The 17,458-nt window shown below is 42.3% G+C and overlaps 1 protein-coding gene across 1 annotated transcript in view; it reads right to left on the bottom strand.

The window, feature by feature from the left end:
* The window catches only part of LOC128643603 (squamous cell carcinoma antigen recognized by T-cells 3), a 130,043-nt gene that overhangs the window by 55,839 nt on the left and 56,746 nt on the right, over positions 1-17,458 (bottom strand). Inside the window, exons 5-7 of the mRNA XM_053696444.1 lie at positions 11,900-12,012; positions 11,728-11,804; positions 10,821-10,992 (exon numbers count right to left, since the gene is read on the bottom strand). Coding sequence (XP_053552419.1) covers positions 10,821-10,992; positions 11,728-11,804; positions 11,900-12,012 — 362 coding nt within the window. The remainder of the gene's footprint in view (positions 1-10,820; positions 10,993-11,727; positions 11,805-11,899; positions 12,013-17,458) is intronic.

Here is a 17,458-nt window from a genome sequence, read left to right on the forward strand (position 1 = left end):
ACCACAGTGTCTTAAAGCCTTAAAAGTATTGCACACCAAATTTGAAAGCTTTAACCCTTAAAATAACGGAACCGGAGCCGTTTTTACATTTAACCCCTATACAGTCCCAGGAATCTGCTTTGCTGAGACCCAACCAAGCCCAGAGGGGAATACGATACCAAATGACGCCTTCTATAAGCTTTTTCAGTGAATCTTAGCTCCTCACACATGCATCTGCATGCCTTGCCTTCCAAAAACAACTGCGCATTAGTGGCGCGAAAATGAGGCTCTGCCTATGACTAGAGAAGGCCCCCATCTGAAAAAGGTGTCCATACAGTGCCTGCCGTTTTTTTAACAACAATCCCCAAGATTATAATAACTATAAAGCGCTATAATCTGTCAAATATGCTTAGCAAGTAATCGTTTTAGCCCAGAAAAATGTCTACCAGTTTTTTTTTTTTAAGCCCTTATAAAGCCTTTATTCTTATACTTAATCTAAGAAAATGGCTTACCGGTCCCCATAGGGAAAATGACAGCCTTCCAGCATTACCAAGTCGTGTTAGAAATGTGGCCATCATACCTCAGGCAGAAAAGTCTGCCAACTGCTTCCCCCAACTGAAGTTACTTCATCTCAACAGTCCTGTGTGGAAACAGCAATCGATTTTAGTAACGTTTGCTAAAAACATCTTCCTCTCACAAACAGAAATCTTCTTCTCTTTTCTGTTTCAGAGTAAATAGTACATACCAGCACTATTTTAAAATAACAAACACTTGATTGAAGAATAAAAACTACATTTAAACACCAAAAAACTCTTAGCCATCTCCGTGGAGATGTTGCCTGTGCAACGGCAAAGAGAATGACTGGGGTAGGCGGAGCCTAGGAGGGATCATATGACCAGCTTTGCTGGGCTCTTTGCCATTTCCTGTTGGGGAAGAGAATATCCCACAAGTAAGGATGACGCCGTGGACCGGACACACCTATGTTGGAGAAATCAGGGTATCAAAAACCTTGTCAGAAAAACTTATTTGAGATCTTGATAAAAAAAACTTAAGCGAAAACATAAATTATGCTTACCTGATAATTTCCTTTCCATCTGTATGAGGAGGGGGTCCACAGCTTCATTCCTTACTTGTTGAAATACAGAACCTGGTCACCAGAAGGAGGCAAAGACACCCCAGCCAAAGGCTTAAATACCTCCCCCACTCCCCTCACCCCCCAGTCATTCTGCCAAGGGAACAAGGAAGAGTAGGAGAAATATCAGGGTATAAATGGTGTCAGAAGAACAAACAAAAAAATTTGGTCCGCCCAAAGGAGAAAACGGGCGGGGCCATGGACTCTCCTCATACAGATGGAAAGGACATTATCAGGTAAGCATAATTTATGTTTTCCATCTTAATATGAGGAGAGTCCACTGCTTCATTCCTTACTTGTGGGAAACATATACCCAAGCTCTAGAGGACACTGAATTAAAACGGGAGGGAAAAGAGATGCAGAGCCTATTCTGAGGGCACCACAGCCTGCAAAACCTTTCTCCTAAAAGCTGCTTCAGCCGAAGCAAAGACGTCAAATTTGTAAAACTTTGACAAAAGAATGTAAGGAGGACCAGGTAGCCGCCCTACAAATCTGCTCCATAGAGGCCTCATTCTTTAAGGCCCAAGAAGAAGCCACAGCTCTAGTTGAATGAGCCGTAATCCTCTGAGGAGGCTTATGTCCCGCTGCTTCATATGCTAAGCGGATAATGCTCCTCAACTAGAAGTATAAGCAAGTGGAAGAAGCCTTCTGCCCGCTGCGCTTCCCAGAATAGACAACAAACAATGCTGAAGTCGGTCTAAAATCCTTCGTAGCCTGAAGATAGAATTTCAAAGCCCGAACCATCCAAGTAATTGTTTCTTCAAAGGAAGAGGATTAGGACACAAGGAAGTAACCACAATCTCCTGATTGATGTTGCGATCAGACACAACCTTAGGGAGAAAACCCAAACCAGTGCGAAGAACAGCCTTATCAGCATGAAAAACTAGGTAAGGAGGCTCACATTGCAAGGCTGCCATCTTAGAGACTCTGCGTGCCGAAGCAATAGCCAGTAGAAAAAGCACCTTCCAAGACAGTAATTTAATGTCCACCGAATGCATGGGATCAAAAGGAGCGCTCTGCAGAACCTTATGAACCAAATTTAAACTCCAAGGAGGAGTGTAATGTCTAAACACAGGGCTGATTTTAGCCTGAACATAAAAGACTGTATATTAGGAAGCTCAGCGAGCCCCTTGTGCAATAACACAGAAAGAGCCGAGATCTGTCCCTTTAAGGAACTAGCGGAAAGTCCCTTCTCCAAACCATCTTGGAGAAAGGAAAGAATCCTGGACACCTTGACCTTATGCCATGGGAAACCACATTCGTCACACTAGAATAAGTAAGTCCTCCACACCTTATGATAGATGCGACGGGTGACCAGCTTTCTAGCTTGCAGAAAACAAAATATCAGCGCTAATCAAATAATCCTAATTAAATCTTTAAAATAAAAAAGAGCTCCCCTCTGTATATAGAAAATATAAAGAATATTTGAACAAAGTATAAACATATATAAATGTCACAGATAGGGTGTAAGGATACACATAAAAGATACAAGAAAATAAACAAACATAATATACAAATGAAACTAAAAAAAAGGTTTAGCAAAACCAATGCAAACCTAGATTCCAATATAAAAGTCCCGTGTGTGATGGAGATAATGTCCAATTCTTAGGATAGACCTAGGTTGTACCCAGAATGATGCAGCTTCTTTTTGGTGATAATTCCTGTGATCAGCAGAGTCACGTAAAAGCTAGAGCAAAGAAGGTACAAGAAGTGCAAACAAGCTTGAGTAATTTATTACATACATGTATTAAAAATAAACATAGTAACTTACACTTTAGTAAGCAGCCCCAAGGCAGAACATACAGTGATCTGAGATGTCATTGCAGAAAATGCAGCATGTCTGCAGAAAGAATAGGACACAAACAGGAACTGTTAGTGATTTAGCGCTGCTCCACATTAGGCTGTTCACTTCAAACAGAGCTGTTCTCTGACTGCACTGTGTAAGTTTTCCTTTTTACAGTTCCTCCAGAGCAACGTGCTGTTTGAAGTGAACAGTCAAATATGCAGTAGTGCATTAATTCACTGGCTCTCAGAGATCGCTTCAAGCCCGTCCCCTAGCCTTTCAGTCTGCAAAGCTTTTTTTTCTGAATGTAAAACGTATAAGCAATGCACCTTTTTTAGAGTATGTCTGCAGCTAATTTGCAATGCATTTTTCAACTACTGCACTATATTATAAAACTTTAAATATTGCTTTATTCTACAGTTAACTAACACAATACAATTGAACTGGTGCTTTAGTGTAACTGCCTAATTTAAAATGGAATTTTATTTAAAAATGACCTGCAGAAAATTTTTCACTTAAAAAATCTCATCGCAGAAAGTGAAAAAAAGTTCTGTCTCTGGGGTAAGCAGATACGATCCCCAAATAAAATCAAAGGCAGCAGCAGTCTGAGTCCTAATCAAACAGGCAGAAATTTGTCCAGATTTAGCGGTGGACCGCCGAACAAAAAGCCGGCGTCTGACGTCACTGTAAGATACAGGATCCAGAGCGTCCCCCTTTAGGCCTCAACCTCTCAGCTGCAATTACTGTCGATGAAGACGAGCCACCCTTCACGAAATCCCGTGAAGGGTGGCTCGTCTTCATCGACAGTAATTGCAGCTGAGAGGTTGAGGCCTAAAGGGGGACGCTCTGGATCCTGTATCTTACAGTGACGTCAGACGCCGGATTTTTGTTCGGCGGTCCACCGCTAAATCTGGACAAATTTCTGCCTGTTTGATTAGGACTCAGACTGCTGCTGCCTTTGATTTTATTTGGGGATCGTATCTGCTTACTAAAGTGTAAGTTACTATGTTTATTTTTAATACATGTATGTAATAAATTACTCAAGCTTGTTTGCGCTTCTTGTACCTTCTTTGCTCTAGCTTTCTAGCTTGAATGAGAGTATCAATCACTCTCAGAAAACCCTCTCTTGGCTAGGACTAAGCGTACAATCTCCACGCAGTCAGCCTCAGAGAATCTAGATTTTGATGAACAAAGGGACCCTGTTCCAGCAGATCTCTGTGACAAGGTAACCTCCATGGAGGAGAGGATAACATCCCCACCAGGTCCACGCAAACCACATCCTTCGCGGCCCCGAAGGAGCAATTAGATATAGTCGAGGCTTGTTTGAGGCCTGTTTGATGTGGGCCACTACCCAAGGAAGAAGTGGTAACGGTGGAAAAATGTAAACTAGGTTGAGCCCCCAGGGCACCGCTAAGGCATCTATAAGCTCTGCCTGGGGATCCCTGGACCGCGATCCGTATCGGGGTAGCTTAGTATTGACGCCATGAGATCTATCTTCAGCGTCCCCCATCTGCTGCAAATCTCCGCCAACACCTGGGATGGAGAGAGCATTCCCCCAGGTGAAACGATTGTCTGCTGAGAAACTCCGCCTCCCAGTTGTCCACACCTGGAATGTGGATTGCTGACAGCGAGCAGTTGTAGGCCTCCGCCCAGTCCAGAATCCGAGATACTTCCCTCATGGCTAGGGAGCTTCTAGTTCCCCCCTGATGGTTGATGTAAGCCACCAAGGTAATGTCCGTTTCAAATCTGATAAACTGGGACAAACCCAGAAGAGGCCAAACCTTCAGAATGTTGATCGGGAGAAGAGATTCCACTTGATTCTACTGGCCCTGTGCCTTCCTGGCACCCCAAACAGCTCCCCATCCTGATGGACTTGCGTCCGTAGTCACAATCTCCCAGAATGGTCTCAAGAAGGATATCCCCTGGGACAGGCGATCTGGACAGAGCCACCAAGAGAGCAAATCTCTCGACCGGTTGTCCAGAGAAATTTGTTGGGATAGATACGAGTGATCGCTGTTCCATTGCCTCAGCATGCACAGCTGAAGAGGTCTGAGATGGAACCTGGCGAATGGAATGATATCTATGCTGGACACCATGAGCCCAATCACCTCCATGCACTGACCACAGATGGCCTTAAGGAGGTCTGGAGGGCAAGACAATTGGAAGTAATTTTGCAACGTCTCTGGTCTGTAAGGAATATCTTGATGGATATGGAATCTATTATCGTGCCCAGGAATTCCACTCTGGCGCTACTGCAACACCTCTGGATCTTGCCACTGCGAGCAGAGCCCCCAGAACCTTCGTAAAGACTTTTGGAGCAGTAGCCAGACCAAAAGGAAGAGCTACAAACTGGAAGTGCTGGTCCAGAAGCGCGAATCTAAAGAACTTGAAGTGATCCTTGTGTATCGGCACATGAAGGTAAGCATCCTTCAAGTCGATCGTAGTAATGAACTGTCCCTCTTGAACTAAGGGCAGAATAGACCTTATCGTTTCCATCTTGAACGATTGCATAGACAGAAACTTGTTTAAGCACTTTAGATCTAGAATCGGGTGAAACGTACCCTCCTTCTTTGGAACCACAAAAAGGTTTGAGTAGTATTCCAGACCTCTCTCTGCTAGAGGTACTGGCACAATCACTCCTAGGGAGGAGAGATCCCTCACGCACCCTAGAAAAGCATATTGTTTTTCTAGTCTTGAAGACAGGTTTGATAAGAGGAATCTGCCCCTGGGTGGATGAGATTTGAAACCTTTCCTGTAACCCTGGAACAATGACCTCCAGAACCCAAGGGTCGTGCACGTCTCCCAGCAAAGCCTCCACAAAGAGATATAGTCTGCCCCCAACACGATCCAGCGACGGATCGGGGGCCGTCCCTTCATGCCCTGCATGGATTTACTCCAAGATTGAGATACTTTCAAAGTTCCCTTGGACTGATCAAGTTTCACAGAGGGCTGCTGGCGTTGGGATTTATCCAAATGAAAGGGACGAAAATTAGGACCCTGTCCTTTAGGTTTGCTCTTCTTATCCTGTGGTAAAAAGGCACCCTTACCGCCAGTGACCGTGGATATGATAGAGTCCAATCCTGGACCGAAAAGAACCTTCCCCTTAAATGGAAGCAAAAGCAATCTAGATTTTGAAGTCATGTCAGCAGACCAAGACTTCAGCCACAGAGCCCTACAGGCTAGAACAGAACAGCCTGATGTCTTGGCATTCAAGCGAATAATCTGCATATTTGCATCGCAAATAAACGAATTCGCTACCGTCAAGGCCTTAATTCTTTCCTGGATTTCATTGAGGGGAGTCTCCACCTCGATCATCTCAGACAGAGAGTCACACCAATAGGTAGCGGCTCCCACCACCGCAGCGAACGCCGCTGCAGGCAGAAATAAAAATCCTGTGTGCTGAAACATCTTTCTCAACAGAGTTTCTAGCTTCTTATCCACAGGCTCCTCAAGTGGGATAGTGGTGCGCTTAGCAAGCGTGGAGATAGCTCCATCCAACTTAGGGACAGACCCCCACAACTTTAATTAGGAGTCAGGAACAGGGAACAATTTATTAGGAAGAAGTGAAAAAAGAGGATCCGAGCCTTTCCCATTCATTTTTAATAATATTTGCCATCTAACCGGGAAAAGGGAAAGTTTGTGGCACCAACCTGTCCTCATAAACCTTATCAAGCTTAAGAATAGAAGGTTCCTCGGGTTAACTTAGGTTCTGGAACCTCTAACATAGCCAACACTTCCTTTAACAGAAAGCCTAAGTGCTCTCTCCTAAGTTTAAGTCTGGTTCCTCCACAGCCGGAGGCTTAGAGGCAGCCGATTCCGACCCAGAAAGAGTCTCCTCTGAAGTATCAGAGGCGTCTTCATCAGCGGATAATCTAGTATCAGATAAATCCAGCAAGTTGATAGATGACCCATGGAAAGGATAGCAGTATTTAACCATTCGCTTGCGCTTAGCAGGGCGAGGTAAAGCACTAAAGGCCGCAGACACTGCCGTTTGCAACTGCTCTGTCGTGCATTGGGGAGCTGCATGTGTAATAGGAGATGATTGCAGGGAACACAGCTCGCAGGACGGAGACCCCTCAGAGGTGGATGGCTCAGAGGTACTAAATATCTTGGTCTTTTTAGATATAACTACCTTATAAAGGCATGTAGAATATAATCGAGCAGGCGGGTATACCGTAGCCTCCTCACAATAAAAACAGGTATTAGATCTGAGTAAAGAGGGAGTACCCTCTAACGCAGGGTTATTCAAACCAAGGGTCAGGACACATTACTAGGTCGCAACATCATGTTTACTGGGTCTCAACTTGTGTGTGTGTGTGTTGTAGGAGAGAGTGTGTGTATGTGTTTTGTAGAAGAGAGTGTGTAATGTATGAGAGTTTGTGTGTGTGTGGTGTAGTGTGTTTGTGTTATATGAGAGTGTGTGGTGTATGAGAGAGTGTGTATGTTATTACCTTTCACAACACTTTCAAGTTTGACTACAATCAGGAATAAGAAAATTTATGCTTACCTGATAAATTTATTTCTTTTTTGACACGATGAGTCCACGGATCATCTTAATTACTAATGGGATATTCACCTCCTGGTCAGCAGGAGGCGGCAAAGAGCACCAGAGCAAAGCTGTTAAATTCGACCGAAGTTAAGGATAGAAAGGAAAAACCAAGGTGCAGAGGTGTCTGAAGTTTATAATAACCAACAACCTGTCTTTCAAGAACAGGGCGGGCCGTGGACTCATCGTGTCAAAAAAGAAATACATTTATCAGGTAAGCATAAATTTTATTTTCTTTTTTAAGACACAATGAGTCCACGGATCATCTTAATTACTAATGGGATCCAATAGCAAAGCTAGAGTACACAGATGATACACAGATGATACGGGAGGGACAAGACAGGGAACCTAAACGGAACGCACCACTGCTTGAAGAACCTTTCTCCCAAAAGCGGCCTCAGCCGAGGCAAAAGTTTCAAATTCATAGAATTTTGAAAAAGTGTGCAGAGAGGACCAAGTTGCAGCCTTGCAAAACTGTTCCACAGAAGCTTCATTTTTGAATGCCCATGAGGAAGCAACAGCTCTTGTGGAATGAGCCTTAACTCTCTCAGGAGGCTGCTGTCCAGCAGTCTCATAAACAAAACGTATGATACTCTTCAGCCAAAAAGAAACAGAAGTAGCTGTAGCTTTCTGTCCCTTACGTGTTCCTGAGAATATCACAAACAAAGAAGAAGACTGACGAAAGTCCTTAGTCGTCTGCAGGTAAAACTTTAAAGCACGGACCACGTCAAAATTGTGCAGAAGTCGTTCAATCTGAGAAGAAGGATTAGGACACAAAGAAGGAACAACAATCTCCTGATTAATGTTCCGATCAGAAACAACCTTATGAAGAAATCCTAATTAAAATCGAAAAACTACCTTATTTGAATGGAAAATAAGGTAAGGAGACTCATACTGCAATGCAGAGAGCTCTGACACTCTACGAGCAGAAGAAATAGCAACAAGAAATAAAACTTTCCAAGATAACAAGGAATGCATAGGCTCAAACGGAGTCCCTTGACCTTACAAACTAATTCAGACTCCATAAAGGAGTAACCGATTTGTACGCAGGCCTGACAAAAAGATTGTACATCTGGAACATCCGACAGACGTTTAAGAAATAAAATAGAGCAAGCAGAAATTAGACCCTTTAGGGAACTCATCGATAAGCCTCTCTCCAAACCTTCATGGAGAAAATACAAAATTCCAGGAATCCTAATTCTACTTTCATGAGTAGCCCTTGGAATCACACCAATAGAGATATTTAGTCCATATCTTATAGTAAATCTTTCTAGTTACAGGCTTACAAGCCTGAATTCTAATCTCTATGATCGAGTCAGAAAAACCTTGCTTGACTATAATTAAGCGTTCAATCCCCAAACAGTTGAAAGAAACTAGATTTGGGAAAAATAAGGACCCTTGAATTAGAATGTCCTTTCTCAACAGAAGTCCCCAAGGTGGCAGAGAAGACATGTCCACCAGATCTGCATACCAAATCCTGTGAAGCCAAGCAGGGGCTGGATCACCGATGCCCTCTCCTACTTGATTTGGCCTGAGGAAGAGGCGCAAACGGAGGGGACAGGTATGCTATACTGAAAGTCCAAGGAACTGCCAGAACATCTGTCAGTTCCGCCTGGGAGTCCCTGGACCCTGCCCCGTATCTCGGGAGCTTGGCATTCTGTCAAAATGCCGTGAAGTCCAATTCCGGCTGACTCCACTCGAGAATCAGAATTTCATTTTCTTCTGATGGAAAGAGTCCACAGCTGCATTCATTACTTTTGGGAAATAAGAACCTGGCCACCAGGAGGAGGCAAAGACAACCCAGCCAAAGCCTTAAATACTCCTCCCCTCATCCCCCAGTCATTCTGCCGAGGAACAAGGAACAGTAGTAGAAATTTCAGGGTGAAAGGTGCCAGAAGAATATAAGGATGCCCCACATAAAATTAGAGGTGGGGAGATGTGGACTCTTTCCATCAGAAAAAAAGAAAATTATCAGGTAAGCATAATTTATGTTTTTCTTCTTAAATGGAAAGAGTCCACAGCTGCATTCATTACTTTTGGGAAAACAACACCCAAGCTATAGAGGACACTGAATGCCAAGATGGGAGGGTACAATAGGCGGCTCATACTGAGGATAAAGTAAAATGAAACGATAAAGTAAAATGAAACGATCTTACCAGAATCTATGCCGTGGAACTGGAACACGGCCTTTCAAGTGTGACGAATAGTGGCATCGCCTCCGCCATGGACTCAAGAAAAGGAAGCAGGCAGCGGAGCAAAGTTCGACAACGCCGATTGCTTGAGGAGCTGTTAATCTGAGTCGGGATGGTTTCGCAGAAAGACTCTCCATGCATCTCCGGACTCTAACTTTCATCCAAGCCCTCACTTAGAGACTGACAGGACTACTTAAAACTCCTGTCCCATTCCAAAGAGTACTACACTCCAAAAGAGAAAAAAAAAAAAAAATTAAAAAATTCTGACACGTCTCTGCCAACCTCCTAGGACGAAAGGCAAAGAATGATTGGAGGATGAGGGGAGTGGGAGGAGTATTTAAGCCTTTGGCTGGGTTGTCTTTGCCTCCTCTTGGTGGCCAGGTTCTTATTTCCCAAAAGTAATGAATGAAGCTGAGGACTCTTTCCATTTAAGAAGAAAATTACAGTAGTGCCCCTTCATATTAGTCCCAAAATCTTGCCTCGAGTTGCCTAATAAAGTAATTTTTGATTTTATTGGAAAAATATGCATTGTTTTACAGGCCCGACTTCCACCCCTCTGAAAGCCTTTTAAATGGCAAAGTAATATTATGGACATGTATTGTCAAGTTTTTATAATGTTTTTATATGCATATTATGTGGAGTGACATTTTGAGTTTATTGTCTGTTTAAGGACAAGAAACTGGTTATATTATTTGGTCTAGAAACATTGTGCACATATATTAGTCAATGTAGTTAACTAGACATGTACATTTCATTTTTAGACAAATAAATTAAAGGACAAATGTTTCAATATTTGTTGCTTTCGTGTAAAAACTATTCGTGAATGTCCCTTTATAGAAAAATAAAAAAAAAAAATGGTTGGATTCTTTGTGTAGTTAAAAACCTTTACTCTACACTATTATGTAACAATTTACCAATGCCATTGTCAGTTGATTGATTCCGAAATGTACTTTCATTAATAAACAATTTCCAAACAAAACTTTTTTCATGGTAAGAGATTCATACAAATATTTTTTTTTATTTGCACATGTGTGTGCGCGTGTATATATATATATATATATATAAATACACACACAAAAAGTTAATAATGTCACACAACACAGCAACAAGAGCTCAGTGAACACTCTGCTATAATAAACTGCAAATCTATCTGACAAAGAAGCAAAATTAAGTTCTCTGGATACACACCTGCCTCCTCCCCCCACTCCTCCTCTTCCTCCTCCTCATCCTCCACTTTCCGTTTCTCTCCAGGTTTTGCTTTTTTAAATTTCTTTGAAGCTTTTTTCTCCGCTCTCAATTTTTTCTTCTGGTCAGCTTTCTCCTCTTCCTGTTGGGCTAGTTTTGCTTCTTTTGCAGCAGCCTGAAGTAGTTAAAAATAAATAATTAAATATAAATATATATATATATATATATATATATATATATATACAGGTGGCCCTCGGTTTACGCTGTTTCAATTTGCGCCGTTTCAGAATAACAACCTTTTTTCAGTCATGTGACTGCTATTGAAAAGCTTTGGAAATCAATGCACTAATTAAAATAGCCAGTAGGTGGGGCAGGCACTTCCCTATTATCCTCCTGTCCAGCTGCTTGAGGTGAGGGTCCCTAACTGCTTATTAATCACTGCAGATTGAAATGCATAGAATAGGTGCAGACCCAATATTATCTAACATGCTAACAATTGCAGAAAATGCAAGTAAAAAAAACGTTTTTGTTCATTAAACTTAGTTTGATGATGATGCAATCTGTTGTGTAATTATTTTATTCGGTCATGTATAGCAAATGTTTTTGTTCATTCATCTTAGTTTGATGATGATGATACAATCTATATTATTAGGTTTATAATGCTGTTTAGCATTTAAAGTAGCATTTAAAGACTTACATTATAAACTGGGTTTAAATTTACAACGGTTTCGATTTACAACCATTCCTCCTGGAACCTAACCCATAAGGGCTACCTGTATATATATATATATATATATATATATATATATATATATAGCCTAATTCAACAACTGAGACAAATATATTTAGATCAATGTATTGATTTATACAAATGGACAGGGTGCACAATATAAAATTATAGGTGACTAACCTTTGCTCGCTGCTCACTGATTCGAGACAACTTATTTTCTGTCTTCTGTACAGCTGTATCCCAGTCTTCTAATGAGCCTAAGGTGAAAATAGGATTCAGTAAACTAAAGAAATTGCACAATATGGGCTTTCTTTAAATGTGAATTTAAAGGTTCTATTTAGTTCAAACTTACCCTCTATTCTCTCCAAAGCAAGGAGAACGTCACACACATGCTCTGGATAGTCTGTAGTGCATTGGACAGCTCGATGTAAGGCCTTCCTACAGTGTTGGGTATCTCCGTGTGCTCTAGGGAAAATTAGTCTAGATTTTAAACAAATACTCTGCAGAAAGTTTTTTAAAGTAATGTGATGGCTAATATTCTATTTTCCTATTAGAATAAAATCTATGACTGAAAGAGAAGTTGTCTCTTAGTATATCTTTATGCCAAATAACCATCAAAACTGCATTGCAAAATTACCAGCATCCAATTAGAGCTGTTTGGAAAGAGGACTATGGATGAAGACGAATAGCAGATGGTTTTTTTTAAACTCTCCAATACTCTATAATGCCCCTGAATGCCATAATGCATGGTGAGGTTTGCAGCAGTTTTTAGTTAGTGAACCTCCAGAAGCATCACTGTGTAGAAGATTTAAAACCTATTTGTTTGGAGCATTAGTATTTACTCCCTTACTCTTGGGGCTTCCCATTTCTCACTCAATAACTTAAATGACAGTCATATTTTTAAAGTGACAGTAAATCCTAGTGTTTTTGAAACGCTATGATTTACTAGTGCTACAAATAAAGGTAATTTTTGGTCATGAAGTTTTAAAAAACTTGATGCTAAAAGTTCCTTTATTTGCAGCGAGTTTATGCTAAGCTGCTCGCCTCCGGCCATCAACGGCAAGTCTCCTTTACGTCAATACCGTCCTCTTAGCCAATAGCATGCAAGCCATACAGCAAAATGCTGATTGGCCCACACGGCTATTGGCTAAGAGGTGAAAATGTCACCTCACTAAAAAAATAGCGTTTTGCAGTGGGCAATTGAAGGCGCTCAGTTTGGCATAAAATCGCTGCATGACTAAAAGTCCCCTTTATTTGAAGCACTGGTAAATCCTAGCGTTTAGAAAATGCTATGATTTACCATCACTTTAAAAGAACCCACTTTTTCCTGAAAAATTCTCCTCCGTTCTTCACATTTACTGTACATCAACACATATCAACAACCATTATATAAATGTACTGCTGCAGAACAGGATTCCAAGACTAAAATACACACAAGCAAATATTGTACTTGTGCTGTAAGTCTAAGTTACCAAGACGACGCAGCATTGGATTATATAATAATTGCATCACCAAAACCAGACACCCAAGCCCACCAATCATTGATATGCAAAGAAACGTAAATGGAATATGAATAGCTAGAACTGTGACTTACAATTAACAGATCTATCCATTTCTGGCACAGCCAGTGCATAGCAACACAGACATTAGCATCAATTTAAATAACTGAAGAGCCACTACAGAGCAGACAGCATCTCATATTAGCAGGAACTATTTGTTCCAGAAATTGTTGAGCTGTATTTTAAATAAAACCTGAAGCTGCACCTGAAGACAGCTTTGTGATAATTTTAATAAAAGGCTTATTTTAACTGCAATCTTTTGAAAGCAACAAGGTTGACTCAGAGAATGTTGGGTAGCTTGGTTCCCTGGAGGTGACACAGCGCCGCCACTTTCAACACTTTCTGCTTCTATACACGGTTTGGGAGAACCGGGGCTGGCAGTGAGCACCTGAAGGGAAGTGCTAACATTGCTTCATACTTTATCCTTTCTAATAAGCATCTCATATTAACCTACACTACAATCTGTGGAATGGACAAATGCCTCCAAAAGGGTTAAAGTGATAGTAAATCCTAGTGTTTGTGAAACGCTAGGATTTACCAGTGCAACAAATAAAGGGGACTTTAAGTCATGAAAACAAAATGTATGCTTACCTGATAAATGTATTTATTTCCGGACATGGAGAGTCCAAAAAGTCATTCTAATTACTAGTGGGATATTCAACTCCTGATCTGCAGGAGGAGGCAAAGAGCATCCCAGCAGAGCTGTTAAGTATCACTTCCCTTACCCATAAACCCCAGTCATTCGGCCAAAGGAAAATGGAAAAAGGAGATAACACAAAGGTATAGAGGTGCCTGAGGTTTAACAAAAAATATCTGTCTTATAAAAGGGCGGGGTTGTTGACTCTCCATATCCAGAAAGAAATTAATCAGGTAAGCATAAATTTAGTTTTCTTTCCTATGACATGGCGAGTCCACAACCTTATTCTAATTACTAGTGGGAACCAATAACCAAGATAGAGGACAGTCGAGGCTCAAGTATCAAATTTGTAGAATTTTGAAAAAGTATGCAAAGAGGACCATGTTGCCGACTTGCAAATCTGTTCCACAGATACTTTGTTTTTGAAAGCCCAGGAAGAAGATACAGCCCTAGTGGAATGAGCTGTAATTCTCCCAGGAGGCTGCTGACCAGCTGTCTCATAAGCCAACATGATGACACTTCTCAACCAGAGAGAAAGAGAAGTAGAAGTGGCCTTCTGACCCTCATAAAGGCAAAGAATGACTGGAGTTTGTGGGTAAAGGAGGCGATACTTAACAGCTCTGCTGGTCAGGAGTTGAATATCCCACTAGTAATAAGAATGACGTTGTGGACTCCATGTCATAGGAAATAAAAAATAAATACTTCATGTTGAAAGTTCCTTTATTTGTTAGCAGCGTTCGCTGCGCTGAGCACGTCAGGCCGCCCACGTCAGAACGTTATTTTGCACTGAGGTACTCTTAGACAATAGTATGCTAGCTATCCAGCATAATGCCAACTGGCCCACACAGCTATTGGCAGAATAGCGTTCTGCTGTGGGCGGCCTGAGGCGCTCAGCATGGCGAACGCTGCAAACAAATAAAAAAACAGAATTTATGCTTACCTGATAAATTACTTTCTCCAACGGTGTGTCCGGTCCACGGCGTCATCCTTACTTGTGGGAATCTCTCTTCCCCAACAGGAAATGGCAAAGAGTCCCAGCAAAGCTGGCCATATAGTCCCTCCTAGGCTCCGCCCACCCCAGTCATTCCACCGACGGACAGGAGGAAAAAATAGGAGAAACCATAGGGTGCCGTGGTGACTGTAGTTAGAGAAAATAATTAATCAAACCTGATTAAAAAACCAGGGCGGGCCGTGGACCCGACACACCGTTGGAGAAAGTAATTTATCAGGTAAGCATAAATTCTGTTTTCTCCAACATTGGTGTGTCCGGTCCACGGCGTCATCCTTACTTGTGGGAACCAATACCAAAGCTTTAGGACACAGATGAAGGGAGGGAGCAAATCAGGTTACCTAAACGGAAGGCACCACGGCTTGCAAAACCTTTCTCCCAAAAATAGCCTCCGAAGAAGCAAAAGTATCAAATTTGTAAAATTTGGCAAAAGTGTGAAGTGAAGACCAAGTCGCTGCCTTACATATCTGATCAACAGAAGCCTCGTTCTTGAAGGCCCATGTGGAAGCCACAGTGAGCTGTGATTCTTTCAGGAGGCTGCCGTCCGGCAGTCTCATAAGCCAATCGGATGATGCTTTTAAGCCAAAAGGAAAGAGAGGTAGAAGTTGCTTTCTGACCTCTCCTTTTACCAGAATAGACGACAAACAGAGAAGATGTTTGTCTGAACTCTTTTGTAGCTTCTAAATAGAATTTTAGAGCACGGACTACATCTAAATTGTGTAGCAAACGTTCCTTCTTTGAAACTGGATTCGGACACAAAGAAGGTACAACTATCTCCTGGTTAATATTTTTGTTGGAAACAACCTTTGGAAGAAAACCAGGCTTAGTACGCAAAACAACCTTATCTGAATGGAACACCAGATAGGGCGGAGTACACTGCAGAGCAGATAACTCAGAAACTCTTCTAGCAGAAGAAATAGCAACCAAAAACAAAACTTTCCAAGATAACAACTTAATATCTATGGAATGTAAAGGTTCAAACGGAACCCCTTGAAGAACTGAAAGAACTAGATTTAAACTCCAGGGAGGAGTCAAAGGTCTGTAAACAGGCTTGATCCTAACCAGAGCCTGAACAAATGCTTGAACATCTGGCACAGCTGCCAGTCGTTTGTGTAGTAAGACAGATAAGGCAGAAATCTGTCCCTTTAGAGAACTCGCAGATAATCCTTTATCCAAACCTTCTTGTAGAAAGGAAAGGATCTTAGGAATCTTTATCTTATTCCATGGGAATCCCTTGGATTCACACCAGCAGATATATCTTTTCCATATTTTATGGTAAATTTTTCTAGTTACCGGTTTTCTGGCTTGAACCAGAGTATCTATCACAGAATCTGAAAACCCACGCTTTGATAGAATCAAGCGTTCAATCTCCAAGCCGTCAGCTGGAGGGAGACCAGATTTGGATGTTCGAATGGACCCTGAACAAGGAGGTCCTGTCTCAAAGGTAGCTTCCATGGTGGAGCCGATGACATATTCACCAGGTCTGCATACCAAGTCCTGCGTGGCCACGCAGGAGCTATCAAGATCACCAAGGCCCTCTCCTGCTTGATCCTGGCTACCAGCCTGGGAATGAGAGGAAACGGTGGAAACACATAAGCTAGGTTGAAGGTCCAAGGCGCTACTAGTGCATCCACTAGAGTCTTGGGATCCCTGGATCTGGACCCGTAGCAAGGAACCTTGAAGTTCTGACGAGACGCCATCAGATCCATGTCTGGAATGCCCCATAATTGGGTCAACTGGGCAAATATCTCCGGGTGGAGTTCCCACTCCCCCGGATGGAAAGTCTGACGACTCAGATAATCCGCCTCCCAGTTTTCCACTCCTGGGATGTGGATCGCAGATAGGTGGCAGGAGTGATCCTCCGCCCATTGAATTATTTTGGTCACTTCTTTCATCGCCAGGGAACTCCTTGTTCCCCCCTGATGATTGATATAAGCAACAGTCGTCATGTTGTCTGATTGGAATCTTATGAATCTGGCCTTTGCTAGCGGAGGCCAAGCCCTGAGAGCATTGAATATCGCTCTTAGTTCCAGAATGTTTATCGGGAGAAGAGACTCTTCCCGAGACCATAGTCCCTGAGCTTTCAGGGATTCCCAGACCGCGCCCCAGCCCACTAGACTGGCGTCGGTCGTGACGATGACCCACTCTGGTCTGCGGAAGCTCATTCCCTGGGATAGGTGGTCCAGGGTTAGCCACCAACGGAGTGAATCTCTGGTCTTCTGATCTACTTGAATCACTGGAGACAAGTCTGTATAGTCCCCATTCCACTGTTTCAGCATGCACAGTTGTAATGGTCTTAGATGAATTCGCGCAAAAGGAACTATGTCCATTGCTGCAACCATCAACCCTACTACTTCCATGCACTGAGCTACGGAAGGACGTGGAATAGAATGAAGAACTTGACAAGCGTTTAGAAGTTTTGACTTTCTGACTTCTGTCAGGAAAATCCTAATTTCTAAAGAATTTATTATTGTTCCCAAGAAAGGAACTCTTGTCGACGGAGACAGGGAACTTTTTTCTATGTTCACCTTCCATCCGTGAGATCTGAGAAAGGCCAGAACGATGTCTGTGTGAGCCTTTGCCCTTGAAAGGGACGACGCTTGTATTAGAATGTCGTCCAAGTATGGTACTACTGCAATGCCCCTCGGTCTTAGAACCGCTAGAAGGGACCCGAGTACCTTTGTGAAAATCCTTGGAGCAGTGGCT

Source organism: Bombina bombina, unplaced genomic scaffold (genome assembly GCF_027579735.1).
Source record: "Bombina bombina isolate aBomBom1 unplaced genomic scaffold, aBomBom1.pri scaffold_426, whole genome shotgun sequence".
In the NCBI taxonomy this organism is placed as follows: Eukaryota; Metazoa; Chordata; class Amphibia; order Anura; family Bombinatoridae; genus Bombina; species Bombina bombina.